Raw genomic sequence first — 17534 nt, forward strand, 5'->3', positions numbered from 1 at the left:
GAAAGCCAACAGGAGTTAGCTGTCCTTCCTGCGCACACGTGATACTCTGTGGTTAACACCTGTGGCCAGACTCAGGTCCCAGGACCACAAGGAGGTTTGGCTGAATAAGCATGGATAATTCCTCAGGGCACCCCAGACCAGCTAACCTGGGGGATGGGGTGCCTGACGTGACCCCCACACCTCAGGAAAGGGAGGCAGGAAAAACGAGCCTGCAGCAGTCTGGGTTACAGAGTGAGACCTGAGCTCAAAACACAAAACCAACTCAAAAAAAAAAAAAAAAAAAACTGAGCAATCCCGACAGTTTGAGAATGTGAGTCACAAAAGTGAGGGAAACAAAACCTGGGCACAGGGACCTCTGCCCTGTCACACTGAGGTGTGGTCTCCTCGAAGGCAGACTCGCGGGGGATGGGGTGGGGGGCAGGAAGCTGAGCAAGTAGGCCATGAAATGTAGCTGCAAAGTGCTGGCTTATTGTGGTCATTTTTGTATTTGTTTGTTTGTGCACTCACACACCAAGGCAGGTGTGTGGAGGTCACTGGACAACTTTGGGGAGTCAGTTCTCCTTTCCACCCCAGGAAAACTCAGCCCATCTCAGGCAGCCAGGCTTGGCTTAGAAAGCACTTTATCCACTGAGCCATCTCCTCCAGCCTGTGAGGGTTCATTTAACGCAAAGAAACCAACACCAATTTTGCTTAAAACAGCATACAAACGAGGAGGTTCTTCAAGAGCCAGCCCCAAGCTCTCAGGGGGCCCCGCAGAAGCAAAGTGGGTCTAACGGGCAGGCCAGGACCAGAAGAGGGTGGTGGCTGCCAGGGAAGCCGAGACTCCCAACTCACACGCGGAGAGAGGGACTTGCATATAAATCTGGGTGAATCTGTGCTTTATTGTTATAAAGTCATTAAGCTACCGTGCAGGCTGTCTCCCGAAATTGAGAGGTGCCCTTTGTCTCTGGAGAAAGTCAGCCAACGACAGATTTACTGAGCTGTTCAAAGTGAAAGAGAAAGCAGTACCGTGGAAGTGGGCACGGGAGGTAGGAGCTGGTGCAGGTCTCCAGGGCAAACTGGCCTCTCTGTGTACTGTTCTCTGCCTGCACCCTGACACCTCCACACCAGCCCAGTCTAGCAGCGTCTAGCCCAGAACAACCCGTGAATTAGATAGCCTTCCCACACTTAGTAAAGCAAGACGCCAATCCTCCAGCTATGGGAAATGCAACTTCTCTACATTTCGCCTCTATCTTACCTAAGAAGTTTCCTGTTCCCATCAACTTGGATGATTATCCCTTTCGAAAGGTGGCCAAACAGAAGAAATGGAATTCTAAATCACACCCGCATCGGCACCATCGCTTCAGGAAGCACAACAGCCCCAGGGTCAGAATTCTGGCTTTTGCCATACATAAAAATATCAAACCCTTGCTTCAGGGATTGCAACACTGGACCAGACTCTCCTTCACAGTCTCATGAGGCGCAAGCTACCTCGTGCAGGGTGAGAACCTTTCTCATTTTCAAATGCATGTTGGCCACGAAAAGGAACGTTGCAATATTTGTTAACATAATGATGGTGCTTAAGTTGAGGATGAGGCGTAAGTCAATAGGCACATGACTTGGGATAATCACACCCTAAAAATGCACACATATATCTATTACACGTATGTATGACAACAAATTAAGATGGCACGGGCAAGCCCTCATGTATCTATACACATATGTACACAACAATAAACTAAACGGCACAGGGAAGGCCCCCCTCCACTCTAAGACTGGTAAAATAGAATCGGCCATGTCTTCTTCAGTGGGATGGTACAGGACGACAGTCAACATCCTAGCACTTCTCACAAAACAGCCACTCTTGCTGAGGAATGGTCACAATCCGAAAACTCCAAGAGGCAAACCACCTGTTATTAGGAAGTCAACAAATGCACCTATAACAAAAAAATAAAAATAAGCAACCCTCAGAACTCTGGGGCTTTCAGGCCTCAAGAGAGATCCTATGTCAAAATAAGGCTGGCAGCTCCAGAGAAATGATGCCCAAGGTCGTCTTCTGGCTTACACACACTCATTCTGCACCCCGCATCTCCCAACCCCTCCTCCTCCTTCCCTGTCTCTCCCCACCTTCCTCCCTTTAAGAGAATCAAAGGCAACTTCAGAAAGCCAATGAAATCAAAGCCCAATGGCTTGGACAAATGCCAACGTAGACAGGGCTAAGAGGAGAATTAGTGAGACAAGCACAAAGGACTTACTAGAACATGGCACCAAGAAATCTATAACATAAGAAATGAGGTTTGGGGGGCGGTGGTGGCGCACACCTTTAATCCTGGCACTCGGGAGGCAGAGGCCAGTGGATCTCTGTGAGTTCAAGGCCAGCCTGGTCTACAACGGGGACAAGGACACAAACCAGAGAACATCGGCGACGTGGTTTCCAGAACTTGAGACCCAAGACCCAAGTCAGAGGAACGAAAATAAGCTAAACACGAAGGTCAAAATAGACAAACCAAGGGAGAAAACGAACTCCCACTTGTTATAAAAGAAGAATAATTTCAGGTGGGCAATGATGAAAGACACCTTTAATCCCAGCACTCGGGAAGCAGAGACAGGTGGTCTGGCCAGTCTGGTCAACAAGAGCAAGTTCCAGGACAGCTAAGGCTGTTACACAGAGAAACCCAGTCTCCAAAACAAACAAACAAACAAACAAACAAACAAAAAAGGGTAATTTCAAAGCATGTTCCTGTGTCTGGCCTCCAAGGGAGATGTGGGTGCAGTATCCCCAGCACCCCAAAGTCCACAGGACAGACTCAGAGTAGCCAACCCCTAAAAACAGCCCAAAGCTCCAAACTACTTTGGCGAATCGAACCCTGGGATCTTTACTATAAATGTCACCAGATCAAATAACATTCTACTGTGTCACAACTGCCATTTATTCCCTTAATGTCTACCTAAAGTGTTGTTTTTTTTGTTTTTTTGTTTTTTTTTTTTTTTTTGGTTTTTCGACACAGGGTTTCTCTGTAGCTTTGGTGCCCGTCCCGGAACTAGCTCTTGTAGACCAGGCTGGCCTCAAACTCCCAGAGATCCGCCTGCCTTTGCCTCCCGAGTGCTGGGATTAAAGGCGTGCGCCACCACCGCCCGGCTAAAGTGTTGGTTTTAATAGCATAATTAATCTGGTGGTAAAGAACCCAGAGTACACGTTGATGACAAGATCCCCATCTTGCAACAAAATATTTCACACCCATGTTCGCTGTCTTCCGTCTCGCCATTCAGAAGATAAATCTGTGTTGAGAAGTTATCATTTTATCTGCTTTAGCAGACAGAATTTCTGACCCAGCATTTATCTCGTGTCTGCGGCGGCGGTGCACGCAGTAAATCTGTGAGCACAGTAATTTGGGGCTTTCTGAGTCGTTTCCAAGCCAAAGCTGGCAGTCTCTACACAGCTTTCTGCAGGGTATTTTCAGGAGAGCAAACCCCTTGGGTTAGCTTCTGAAATATCATCCATGTGTTCTAGGGAGGCTTCTGACATTCTGCTCTTACAAGATGAACCAACCAAAGGACAGAAACTCCTCAAATCCACAAGTGATGATGCCCCAGCGAGGAGCACACAGCCAGGCCACCTGCCACAGCACTCGCTGCTGCTCAGTTCCTCTTCCAGAGGGGATCCTAAATCCATTTCCTTCCCTGTCTATCTTATTCTTCTCCACTGTGCACACCTACTCTGTGTCTTCATCCACTGCTGAGAAGCTGAAGAGCAAGACAACAGAGCACCGGAGTCTCTGACTCGGAATCTATTTCTCTTTCCTCAATATTGAATGCACCCCAGAAAAGTTCAGTTGTGGGTGGAAGGGAGGGTCCTGGGAGGAGAGGAGGGAGGGGAAACTGAGGTCATATGTAAAATGAAAAATATTATTTAAATAACATAAAAGTCCAATTCGCACAAGCCAATCAAAACTAATACATGTCTACCCTGTCAAGATCTGTCTAAAGCAGTGGTTCTCAACCGTCCTAGTCCTACAGTGACCCTTTAATACAGTTCCTCGGGCTAGAGAGATGGCTCAGCGGTTAAGAGCACTGACTGATCTTCCAGAGGTCCTGAGTTCAATTCCCAGCAACCACGTGGTAGCTCAGAATCACCCATAATGAGATCTAGTGCCCTCTTCTGGCCTACAGGCAGGATACTGTATAAATAAATAAATTTTAAAAAAAAAAAATACAGTTCCTCATGTTGTGGTGACCAACTATAACATGTTCATCGCTACTTTATAATAACAACTATAATTTCGCTGTTATGATGAATCATAATGTAATTATCTGATATGCAGGATATCTGATATAAAACCCCTGTGAAATGGTCATTCGAAACCTCCCAAAGGGGTTGAGATCCACAGACTGAGAACCTCTGACCTAGAGTTAAAAGGACAACAGAGTAATAGTAAAACAGCTGTTTATTTGTTAATGTCGCATAAGAAATTTAAGCATGTTACACTATCTTAAAAAACACAACTAGCGCATTGAGGAGAACCCTCCCTCCCCCAACCCCACCTGCCCCCCCCCCCAAGAATCAGGAATTTAAGAGAAGTAGCTGAACAGACAACAGCTCTGTGGAATACCTCCATCCAGAGCACGTACATGATGACTGGATTAATATTGCCTTCTTACAAAATGCCTCTTCTCTTTTCTATTTAAAAAAATTTGTAACCTTGATCACTTATTACAAAAAAAATCCATACAAAAGTTCAATATATTGAAAAAGTTGCTTCCCCCATCCCAAACAGCACCGTTTTATATATAGCAGAGATTGATCAAGAGCAGACCGCCCAACTAGACAGAGCAGTCTTCAAATTATGCCCGGACACAGTGGTATACTTACTTACCCTCCCCTCCCCTTCTTAAAAGAACTTAAAAAAAAAAATACATACACACATACAAAAAAATGCCAAAAACTTAAGGGCCCCTTTCCAAACAGTACATTTAGTTCAGTGTCAATAATTCACATCTTGCATCAACGTGTATGGATAAGATTTCTTTTACAAAACTTTCAGTGTCAAAAAGGAAATTAAGGCCATCAGATTCGCAGCTTAAAAATTCACATAAAGGAAATACAAAAATATTGTGTGCTTCTGAGGAGGCGCTGCACTGTAGACAGGGTCACCATGCTCCTATCTTGACCAAGACAGGTGACACGACAAGTTCACATAATGGCACAGCTTCTATTGGATGCTCTTGGGGATCCCTGAGAGGGGAAACAGAAGGAACAATCAGAATTAACAATGTCACAATGTTCTAAAAACAAAATAAGGACTAAAGACCTGCATACCTACTTAAAACAGGCCTGGTCACAGGTCACTCTTTTTAGCATTATCATAACGACTCACTTCAACAAATCCCACAATTGAGCTTCTACACTAGCTGCACCAGGGTTTTAAAACAAAAAACAAAGCAAAGAACCAACAGCTGATCAAAGCCTGAAAACAAGAATTTCTTACTTAACTTTGTAATTTTAAAGTAATTCTCCTATGTAACTGAGCTGAAAACACCATGGTGAAATAGAAACTCAGGTTAGCTGAGGTTACAATCATAGCAAGATTTGGTCTTAAATAAATAAGAAAAAAATTTAAAAAGTGTTTTTTAAAGAGCCGCAACAGGGGCTGGAGAGATGGACGGCTCATTAAGAGCACTTGTTGCCCTCCCAGGAGGACCTGGGTCTGATGCCTGTCACTTCAGTTCCGGGGAGCCTATGCCCTCTTCTGGCCTCCCCAGGTACCGCATGGTAAGGTGCACAGATGTGCAGGTAAAACCTTCATACACATAAGATAAAAAGGTTTTAAACCTTTATAGCGCTGGGGCATTACTCGTGGTCACTTGCAAAACTCGCTCACTGTGTGACTCGCTCCTAACTAAACTAAAAACTAAACTGAACTAAAACGGAAGGTTATCAGTTCCGGGGTACTGGATCCCCACCACTGTGCTCGGTTTCCCTCTTTTGGCTGTTTTGAACTCTGAGGTTACTATCATCTATAATGATCACAAGCGCAAAACTTAAAACACCTCAGACTGTTTCTTTTCTTCTCTCTTCTCGGAGTCTGCATTTACCTACCTCCTCAGTGGCTCCAGAGTCAACCCCTAACTTGGTCTGTCTAGTGATATTCTGATATTTCATTTCTCTTTGCTGCAGACTGTGTGAAAACTACAGGCCTGGGCAATGTGAACCAAGAGCTCAACAGCAGGCTTTCAACTTTATCCTTCCCACAAACCCAATGACACAACTGACAAACTGATGACTTCGCTCCGCTGTGACAACCAATGGCAGAGTGCTTCCCTAGCATGCAGGAGCACTCCGGGTCTGACCCACAAAACCACAAGACATCCACAACTCTTGGTGGGTCCCTCCTTCACCAAGGAAAAGACTACTCCCTTCTCCCGAGTGCTGGGTGGCATTGGCTTACTTCTAGAAAATGAGATAAAAAGGGCTCTGGGCCCAGCTTTTGGGAGGCCTAGCATTTGCTGTTTTAACTATCTTTGCCAGCTGCCCAGTCAAACCACAGACTCATGGAGACTGAGAAACAGTGCGGTGTACCCTGAGACAGTAGTTCAGACAGTATCTTTTGTGCTTTCATTTCACCCAAACAATGTCCTATCCTTCAAAACACTAGTATTCCCACAACTGTTCACAGTGGCACTCCAGGCCTAGAATGCCCTCTCCAGTGTGACCTGGCAGGACCCATACAGATCACTGTCCTCAAACGCTATCTTCCTTCTACTCTGTGAGGTTTCCACTGATGGTAGGAAATGGATCTTGGTGCTTGTTTTCCATTAAAGTCAAGCATAACATACTTTCCTTAACTATGCCAGCAAAATGACAAGGCATCCAGACTGAAGAAAATCCCACCACGAGAGGTCACACACGAGGTCACACACATGAGGTCTGCTGAGGGCAGTGTAGTCTGAATGAGAATGCTCCCCTAGGCTCACATCATCATAGTCATCAGGGAGTGACTATTTGAAAGGGACGTGTGTAGTTGGAGGAAGTGTTTCAAGAGCCCATGCCAGATGACTTCCTCCTTACAGATCAGGATGTTTGCTCCCAGTTACTGCTCCAGCACTGTGCATGCTGCCACGCTCCCCACCGTGATGAGGAACTTAAACTCTGAAACTGTAAGCCAGCTCCCAGTTAAATATTTTCTTAAGAGTTGCCTTGGGGGCTGGAGAGATGGCTCAGTGGTTAAGAGCATTGCCTGCTCTACCAAAGGTCATGAGTTCAATTCCCAGCAACCACATGATGGCTCACAACCATCTGTAATGAGGTCTGGTGCCCTCTTCTGGCCTGCAGACATACATACAGACAGACTATTGTATACATAATAAATAAATAAATAAATATTAATAAAAAAAAAAGAAAAAAAAAAGAGTTGCCTTGGTCATGGTGTCTCTTCACAACAGAACACCGATTAATAAACAAGGCCAACTTAGATTACAATTATGGAGACAAGCAGACAACAAGAGACCAATTAATGACCATGCTCGACAGCTTGAGAATCTAAGTTGAAGGCTCATTAGTTATATTAATATATATTTTTTCCAAATTTAATTAGTTAAAGCTGAATTTGGGGTTTATTTGAAGACTTATACAAAGCCCATGCATTAGCTAAACTCTTACAATTACTTAATGAATGGTAACTTAATACAACAGCAATGGATTTGCTGCACTCTGAGGCTCAGCATGACTCTAGGTTCTGTTTTCTGTTGAGCTTATATGGGAATGCTGCGCTCATTCAGTAGCACAAATTTTTCAGAATCCAATAAATAAACTTCAAGACACACGAGCTAATCTATGCATCTGCAAGTAACACACATGTCCAGCACAACACGTTATCTTTCTACACCAGAAAACAAATGACAAAAGTAAAAGTTGAAGAGAAAACAGAACTGAAAGGGACTACTATTTCCCAGGGCACCAAGTTGGCTGCCCTGAGCACTGCTTTGCTGAGTGCACACCCAGTGGTGACCTGCCACTGCTCGGGCCACAAACAGCAAGGGCACCCACACCATGTCATTAGAATTATAACAAAGTGTACCTGCTGGTGGAAACGCTCCTCCTCAATAACCACTCCAAGGGGCTCCTCCTCCTCCTCTTCCTCTTCGGGTATGGTTGTCTTAAAGACTGTACTTCTCTGAGCAACCTCCTAGAAGCAAGATAGCAAACTTCAAGTTAGAAGCCATGGGAAAGAGGCCCTTTCCTTTGCTTAAGGAACAGCATGGCTGTATCAAGGATTTTTTTTTAAAAAGCCATTTCATCAGCAGCTTTAGCTAGTGAATTTTGTGTAATTAGCAGCAGTTAGTAGACCTTCAATTTTTCCCGCAGGGGAGCTACTGGGATCCAATTTGAAATACCTGCTGAGCAGTTTCTAATGCTTTTTGTCCTATTCTGTTACTAAAAATTCTGTGCAAGTCACTTGGCATACTAAATTCTCTATAAAACTCAACATGAACTCTGCTTAAAGATCTTAGCTCTGAGCAAAGAAAAGGTGCTAAATAAACGCTGAATAAAAGAAGCTGGAGGCCAACTGCTGTACCTCAGGGACACGGTGGCAGCAGGACCACCTGAGCAGTGCCTAGACAAAGACAGCACCTTTCATTCCATCAGCAGCTGGGAGCAGGACAGATTAGCACTAATTACTAGCAGCATTGCACTGAGGTCCAGATGTACTAGGAAGGAGAGCTCTGACCATTCATGAAGGTGCACAGAAAGTACCTCTCTCCACTCTCCTAAAAGCTCAAATGCTGGAGAGAAAGATGAGCTGGGCAGACGCTGCCGGTCAAGCACAAGGCTAACCTGACGATCTAGCAGCAAGTAAATGAATATATCCTAGAGAGTGTTCTGAGCACCCCAAGACCAAAGGTCACTCAAGAAAACACAGTGGAACTACTTCAGCAGAAGCTTTTAACAGACACACCCGGTCAAACAACCCAGCCGGGCAGTGGTGGTACACATCTTTAATCCCGACACTCGGGAGGCAGAGGCAGGAGGATCTCTTTGAGGTCAAGGCCAGCCTGGTCTACATAGTGAGTTCCAGGACAGGCTCCAAAACTATACAGAGAAACCCTGTCTTGAAAACCAAAACAAAACAGGACTAAGAAACCCCAAAAGACAGTGTCACGAAGACAGTATCCTGGGAACGGCTTCATGTGAAGCGCATCTGTCAATGTAAAGCATATCCAAGGCATGGTTTGTAAATAAAACAAGCCTCTAAGACAGGTTCTGTGTGGACTTGAATCAGTGTAGCAGGATGGAGGAAGCTAGAGGCCCAGCCAGAAGCTTCAGTTCTGTGAAGCCAGTCTTTACAAACACAATCCGCCCATAAACATCAGCCTGTCCTAACCAAAACAACAGTATTATAATGCAGAACCCGAGTCCTACAGCAGACATCAAATGCAGCTACAGTTCTCTGACAAGAATCCTAGGGCTCACATGGAGAAAATACCAAAAAGGTACCCAAAAGATGCGTGCCACGATCTTACACTTAGTTTCCTGAGCACTGAGAGCTAGCATAGTGAGGCTGACAACACGCACATTTAGTAGGCTAACAGTGTAAGCATTCACAAGGTTAACAGCGTAAGCATTTACCAGGTAACATTCTGTATCAGATGCTGTTTTGATAAAATGTGAACATTCAGAGGTGAAATTACTCAAAGCCCCAAAGTCAGCACGCAGTGGAGACAGACCCTGACAAGGACAACTGGGCCCTCGTCTGTGCTAATAAATCAATACCTCTAAAACACTATTTCCAATGCGCGACAGTTTCCATTTACTCAGTATCAATCTCTTGGCAGCCCTGGTCTAACTGAAGCTTCAGTCACTTCAATTTCAGTGGGATTCTGCTAAGACGTTGGACTGGTGAAATGGGGGCCACAGCAGCACTGGAAGAATGGCCATACCTCTCCCTGAGAATTTTTCAGTATAACCTTCACATCTTCACCAGTGCCCCAGGAGTTCTGGTTCTTCCAGATGAGGTCAGTTGGAGGACTGGCTGTGACTCCAGCATTTGCAGCCCAAATCTGGAAGAGAGAAAGGACTTAAGTACACCCAGAGCCCAGGGCTCACACACGTCAAGTTCAGCAACGCAATGAGACTTTAACTCTTCCTCTAATGGTCTGTGAACTGTCTGCCCAGCTGCCTATGGTCAGCACAGTTCAGAGCTTCTGCAGGCCTCCGCTTCCTCATATGATAAACACATGGACACACAAGCCCCTGAAATAAAGCTGCCACACTCTGGCCTAGCCACCCCACAAAACAGCTGACCCACAAACATGGGCAACAATGGTACCTATGATAGGTGGGATCGCTGCTCATTCAATGGTACGATTAACAATTGCTCTAGAGCCGTGGTTCTCACCCTTCCTAATGTTGTGACCCTTTAATACAGTTCCTCACATTGTGCTGATCCCCAAACTATAAAATTATTTTTGTTGCTACTCCTAACTGTAATTTTGCTACTAAAGGTGTCTCAATTGCTAAGACCATCAGAAATGTGTTTTCCAGTGGTTGAGAACCTCTGCTCTATGGGTCAAGGGCCACCTTCCAAGAGATACGGACACAGGTAGACACACACGCATACATGTGCATACCACCCTCCAATTTCAACAACAGATGATGTTCTATAGCTAACAGTCTATATGCAGGAGAGTGGCTCATCCCCAGTTGGAAGCAGTGTCACAGTGCCCCAGCGCATCTCAAATTATGTCCACAGAGAACACAGGAAATGTTCCAGGTAAAACATAATTGCTATTGAAATAAACCAAAGAAAATAAATGCATTCCCTTCATCAGCATGGAAATTCTGCCGTTTTTTTTTTTGTTTTTTTTTTTGGTTTTTCGAGACAGGGTTTCTCTGTGGCTTTGGAGCCTGTCCTGGAACTAGCTCTGTAGACCAGGCTGGTCTCGAACTCACAGAGATCCGCCTGCCTCTGCCTCCCGAGTGCTGGGATTAAAGGCGTGCGCCACCATCGCCCGGCTTCTGCCGTATTTTTAAAAGTACTTCTTGGCAGAAGGAAACAGGCAGAATGGAAAAAAATGGCCATCAGAAACCCCAAGTATCGCCGGGCGGTGGTGGCGCACGCCTTTAATCCCAGCACTTGGGAGGCAGAGGCAGGCGGATCTCTGTGAGTTCGAGACCAGCCTGGTCTACAAGAGATAGTTCCAGGACAGGCTCCAAAACCACAGAGAAACCCTGTCTCGAAAAAGAAAAAAAAAAAAGAAAAACCAGAAACCCCAAGTATCGAGGGAGGGCTAGAGAGAGAGAGAGCTCGGCAGTGAAGTGTGCACTGCTCTTGTAGAGAACCCAGAGTCAGTTCCCAGCACCCACATGGCTGCTCCCTTGAGCACATCTAACCCCAGTTCCAAGGAATCTGAAGTCGGCCCCTGGGGGTTATGTGCATGGACAAACCTTACGCAGTACAAAAACAGTCTTTTTAAAAAGGAAAAGAAAACCTAGACAAATAGATAAATCCTAGACAAATCATTATACCTCTGTGGTCTCACTATCCTCGCAGTCAGATTTAGCCAGCCCTAATCTTCAAAAATTACAAATTATGAAAAACTGAACTGGTTGTTGGTTATGAAAGACTTGATCACCAAAAATGCAAATGACAGATTCAAGCTCATGCGGGAGTCTCTGAGTCTCCATACAAACTTCCTTTCAGTCGCTGTCTTAGGAAAACCAGGCTTTGTGGGGTTTCAGTCCTGGAGCAGGAGTACCTAAACCCCCACAAGGAGGTGACTGGACCTATGCACCCTACAGATACCAAATTACTCCTCTAGTTCTGGGCAGAAAGGCCCCTGGAGGTATCAAGATCTTCCATGAGCATTACAAATTGAAAGACGCATTTACCAGATATAACTGGAAAATGCAACAGGACCTGAACCAGCTTTAGGTACTTCTGGCAGTACTTTTCACTGATCTACAGAGTCACACAGTTGGTTTAGTGTGACGAATAAATGTCAGTATGAGGTGTCAGTGCCTGAAATGTGGCTAATCAAATAAAAGATATGCTGTGCACCCACATCTCACAAACTGAGGAAAGGGTTAACACACTTAACTAAGAAATTTTTTATTGATATGGGTTTTGTTTTGCTTTGTCTTGGGGAGGGATTGTTTTTTGAGACAAAGGTTTCTCTCTGTGTAGCCCTGACTGTCCTAGAACTCACTGTGGACAAGGCTGACCTCTAACTCATAGATCCGCCTGCTTCTGTCTCCTCAGTACTGAGATTAAAGGCGGGCCCCACTATGACCTGCTTTGATACAATACTCTGAACAACAGTTCCAGAATTAACTTTATATCTCTCTAAGTTTTTAAAACCTAACAAGGCTGGGCGGTGGTGGCATACACCTTTAATCCCAGCACTCAGAAGACAGAGGCAGGTGGATCTCTTGTAAGTTTTGTGGCCAGTCTGGTTTACAGAGCAAGTTCCAGGACAGGCTGCAAAGCTACAGAGAAACCCTGTCTCAAAAAACAAAAACTAACAATAAATTTGTAAAAGCATACATAGGGTTTTCATCTCAGCTCTTGGTATTTGGACTGATCCTGCATTTGCCTTGTACAATGTCTGGGAAATCTCCCTCACTACTATGTCCCAAAAAGCTGATCACAATGAGAGCTACTAAAGAAAAAATGCACTGCGTTATCTATCTCATAGGCTAACAGTCCTTCCACATCACACCTACAGTGTTGGTCTCTGGGGTAGTACATCCAACGGGGAAAGCAGATGATTGGCATAATGGCTCCACATTATGAGACAGAGAATATTCAAATCTAAACCTTCTGAATTAAAATAGCAAATTCTTTTAAACACATTATGCAGTTTCCCTACGACATACAATAGAACCAAGCAATCTTCTCTCGCTATAATTACTAAAGAGAAGAATAGAGCAGTTAGGATATTTGTTCTCCTTTTCACCCATTATTACAAAATTAACCCCTGCTATTTTCAGAGAGATGTCAAAGCTCTCTATACTTTAAAGAGTTCTAACCTGCATTCTGAGCCTTTCATCTTAAATAGTAAGGTTTGTATCGAGAAAAATTATAAATATGTGGGAGGCTAAGACAGAGTTGTGATCATTTCAAAGTCAGCCTGGGCTGTAGATAGAGGCAGACCTCGGCAGGGAGAGGGAAGCCAGGTGTGGTGGTGTCAGATTTTAATCCCAGCATTTGGGAGGCAGAGGCAAACTGAGCTCAAATGCCAGTCTGATCTATAGGGCAAGTTTCAGGACAGCCAAGGTTACAGAGACCTTGTCTCAAGAAGGAAAAATAAATAAATTAAATAAATAAATGAAGGGTGTGCGCGTGTGGTATAAATGTGCTAAAAATAGGTACCTTTGGTTTCCTTGAGACAGGACCTCATACAGCCCAGGCTGGCCTCAAACTCACTGTGTAGCTGTGAATGGCCTTAGACTCCTGGCCTCCATTTCCCAAGAGCCAGGACTCTTTAAGTGTGGTCACCACACTCAGCAGCACTTGCTATTTTTTCTAAGAATCCATAAGAGCAAAGAGCAGTCACATCTACATTCTTCAAGGACGAAATGCCTTCTTTGAAAACAATAAACTTAACACATTTTCCTGTTTCATAATTTGCTTGCTAAGTAAAACCAAAGGAATCTTTTGCTTGCTATTGATTTACACTTCTCTTAAACTCAACATATTACTATTTTAAATGTGCTTTAGAACATATCAGTAGAAAGCTAAGCTAGAACTAAGAATTAGAATGCCATTTAGCCCACCTCTCAAAATCTAGAAACTTAAATGATGTTATGCCAAAGTCTAGCACTATGAATAACCGGGTACTATCCTGATATGGGATTCCCCTCTGTATGCTGTGAATACCGCTGTTTAATAAAGAAACTGCCTTGGCCTGTTGACAGGGCAGAACTTAGGTAGGCCAGGAAAGCTAAACTGAATGCTGGGAGAAAGGTAAAGTCAGAGAGAAGCCATGTAGCCCCGCAGGAGACAGACACCGAAACTTTGCCAGTAAGCTACTGCCACGTGGCAATACACAGATTAATGGGGATAGGTTAAATTAAGATGTAAGAGTTAGTCAATAAGAAGCTAGAGCTAATGGGCCACGCAGTGATTTAATTAATACAGTATCTGTGCGGTTATTTTGGGTCTGAGCTGCCAGGCAGCTGGGAACAAAACAAGTGGTCCCTTGCTACACTATCCCTGCCTGGGAGGACATTTTTGAGGGGCAGTGGTCTGTTTGTTTGCATTTGTACATCTGTGTAGGTGCCTTCAGAAGTCCAGAAGAGGGCAGGTGTCAGGTCCCCTAGAGCAGAATCCACAGGTGGTTTTTAAGTCACCTAATATGGGTGCTGGGACTGAAACTGGTCCTCGGGAAAAGTAGCAAATGGGTGTTTCTGGATTTAAGACTAGGTTTCTCTGTGTATCCCTGGCTATCTTGGAACTCTATAAGCCAGGCTGGTCAAACTCAGAGATCTATAGCTGTCTCTGCCTCCCTAGCCCTGGGTTAAAGGCCTGGCTTTTATTTTCTTCTAATTCCTGAGATTTTTCACACCAAGTAATTTAGCATATTCCTGCCCTGCCCCCGGCTCCTCCCCTTCCTGCCTTCTCCTCCCAGCCCTTCCCAGCTACATGACTTTTGTTACCTTTCCCCATCAAGCCCAGCTGGTGTTGCCCAGCCAGTCTTGGAACTGGAATGTGGTCAGCCTGAGGAGTCACAAAGACATTAAAGGAAACTGAGTCTCTTTTCCCCACAACTATCAAAGGCCAATGGCCCCTCAGCTAGTGGTGAGTTTTCATGTCTACCTTCCCCTGAATGCTGGGATTTCACCTGGCTGGAGCTGCCAACTGGTCCGTCTCTCCACCTTAAAGAGCTCTCAACTCGTCCATCTCTCTACCTTAAGCACATTATTTGAGACAAAGTCTTGCTAAAATGCAGACCAGGATGGCTTTGAACTTGCAATGTTTGGCCTCACCTCCCAAGTGAAAGAGTTGCAGGCATGTGCAGCCAACAATATCTGGCTGCTGAAATCCAATCCCACAACTTCAACCAAGGTATCAACAGGTTAAAGTTGGTCCAAGGAAATTTAGGCAGCCGCTGCTTCAGGCTGATGCTGGTATTAGCTCCCTACAATTCTTCATGCCTACAGTATCCTGGATTGCATTAAGTACAAGCATCAGTCAAGAGGGACCTAGCCAGTTGGGCCGGGCAGTGGTGGCACAGGCCTTTAATCCCAGCACTCGGGAGGCAGAGGCAGGCAGATCTCTGTGAGTTCGAGACCAGCCTGGTCTACAAGAGCTAGTTCCAGGACAGGCTCCAAAACCACAGAGAAACCCTGTCTCGAAAAACCAAAAAAAAAAAAAAAAAAAAAAGAAAAAGAAAAAGAAAAAAAGGAGGGACCTATTTCATGCCCACGACTCAGACAAAAAAAAAAAAAAATCAATTCTTTGCACCACTCTTAAGGCTGAATTTTTAATCTTTAACAGCACACATAATAACTTATTAATATAGACATTTACAGTCCTTTTCTAAAATGCTGATCTTTCAGCCAAGCTGTTGTCTCACTTTCCACTATAACTGTTTTATCTGTGATTAAGACAGTGAAGCTAAGGAATGACTGAGTTCACTCACTGTAACAGTCTGGCCGGCCTTCAACACATATCTTGAGGTATATTTGTAAGTGACCGATGTGTCTCCAATTTTTCTGATCATCTCCCAGCCTCCCATTGGTTGATCCTAGTCACAAAACAATATGACAAGGTTACTTTACAAATACAGAAAACTATGAAATAATCAGATCCATGAACCCACACAGGCTCCGAAGCTAGGGCCTTCCCATGATAGGCACTGAACTTTGTCCCCCAGTAAAGAGTAACTCCATGAACGCTGCAGCCCACCAGGAAGGTTCTGAGTTTTAAAGGGGACAAAACGGGGAGAGATGAAAACACAGCAAAGCCTAGGGTTCACTGCATAACCAGATAGGCCCTCATGACTTAGAACAAAATTGAGCCATGAAATCACAAACAAAACACCTAATGTCTTCCAGTTTTAAATCATACAATCTCTCGGCTGACAAAGGAGGGAATTTTTTCTTTTGTCTTCTGCATCTGGGCCAGCTTTGCCCAAAAGTAACAATCTTTTTTAAAACTGTTACTAAGGGTTTAAAGCTAAGAGCCAGAAAGACAGCAAAGCAATCAGGCTCCCCTCTAGGCTAGCCACGCTTCTGGGATCTGAAAGACCAAGCTAGAGCAATGGTCGCTACTCTGTTTCCAAGTCGTGACCAACCAGGCCCAGAGCCCAGTCTCCGACTTACTAAACAGTCTGGTAAGAAAGGGAGTGAGCTCACAATTTTTAGCAAACCCTGAATAATTGCTTCAAGTGACACTGCCTTCCCTGTGCTGAACTCTGCTTCCCCCAGCACCACCCACATCTTCACAGTTTCACCATGAGAACCAGAGAGCCTAGAGTCCCGGTTCCAAACCTCAGAAATCCCTCTGGTGGATACTTCCTGTTCACATAAACTATTTCAAGACAGAGAATCATGTTATTACTATGTTTATATGAATCAGATAAAGAGCATTTGTTCATTAACTTTGCGAGGAAAAAGCCCCTTCAATATACCTGCCTGCACCCACATCCTTCTACAAAGCTTTTATTAATAACTGTGACTAAACCAATCTGGCTGCAGAAAACTTCTGCTCCATCTTTGGGAAGGCCATCATGAAAGGGCCAAGTCTAGGCAAGAGGTCAAGCAGCTTTATAAATTAAGATTCACAAAGAAAATCTTAGGCTGGGAAGGTGATTTAATGGGTAACAGTAGTTGCCATCAGGGCTGGTAATCTGAGTTCAATTCCAGAACCCCACATGGTGGAAGGAGAGGCGACTCCTCTGACCTCCATACCCAGCACATGGACACCAACCCTACACCATAATAAATAAACATAAAAAGAACAAAGAAAATCTGGCATATGCATTTAACCCCTTCACTTGGGAAACAGAGGCAGATAGATCTCTGTGAGATTGAGGCCAGCTTGGTCTACAGAGTGAGTTCCAGGATAGCCAAGGCTACACAGAGAAACCCTGTCTCAGAAAACCAACACCAAATAAAAAAAGAACAAAGAAAATCTTTAGGCCACGAAAGTCTTTAAGACGGAAGCACACATGGTGGACAGCCACTGCTATCCACAGCAGTTTGCAAACCAGGCCCAGGGAGATAGGTCCATCCTTTACCTGTTCAGAAGTGTTCTTCAAGCGGATAAACTTGCCATCAACATCTATCTCTTCAATGCACACATTCCCGGTGGCTGAAGCTGAGTGGGAAATGCTAACACTACTGCTCGCCTCTGACTCTTCCACGTCGACCCTCTTCCGCTTTCCTCGAGTGGTGCGAACGCTGCGACTGGACGACGCTCTGGACACGGTCACCCGGGAAGAAGGACTTGGAGAGAGCTTTAACCTGCACAGGGAAGAAAAGTTCTGCTTCACTTAGGCTTTGGTCTCCGTGGGCATTTCTAAAGCAAGGAATCCCTCACCATGTTAGACAA

At 44.7% G+C, this 17534-nt stretch overlaps 1 protein-coding gene across 1 annotated transcript in view; it reads right to left on the minus strand.

The window, feature by feature from the left end:
- Positions 1–4536: 4536 nt before the first annotated feature.
- The window catches only part of Lmnb1 (lamin B1), a 46136-nt gene continuing 33138 nt past the window's right edge, over positions 4537–17534 (minus strand). The window contains exons 7-11 of the mRNA XM_057788612.1: positions 17221–17446; positions 15622–15726; positions 9916–10035; positions 8055–8162; positions 4537–5212 (exon numbers count right to left, since the gene is read on the minus strand). Coding sequence (XP_057644595.1) covers positions 5171–5212; positions 8055–8162; positions 9916–10035; positions 15622–15726; positions 17221–17446 — 601 coding nt within the window. The 3' untranslated portion in view covers positions 4537–5170. The remainder of the gene's footprint in view (positions 5213–8054; positions 8163–9915; positions 10036–15621; positions 15727–17220; positions 17447–17534) is intronic.

Source organism: Chionomys nivalis, chromosome 14 (genome assembly GCF_950005125.1).
Source record: "Chionomys nivalis chromosome 14, mChiNiv1.1, whole genome shotgun sequence".
In the NCBI taxonomy this organism is placed as follows: Eukaryota; Metazoa; Chordata; class Mammalia; order Rodentia; family Cricetidae; genus Chionomys; species Chionomys nivalis.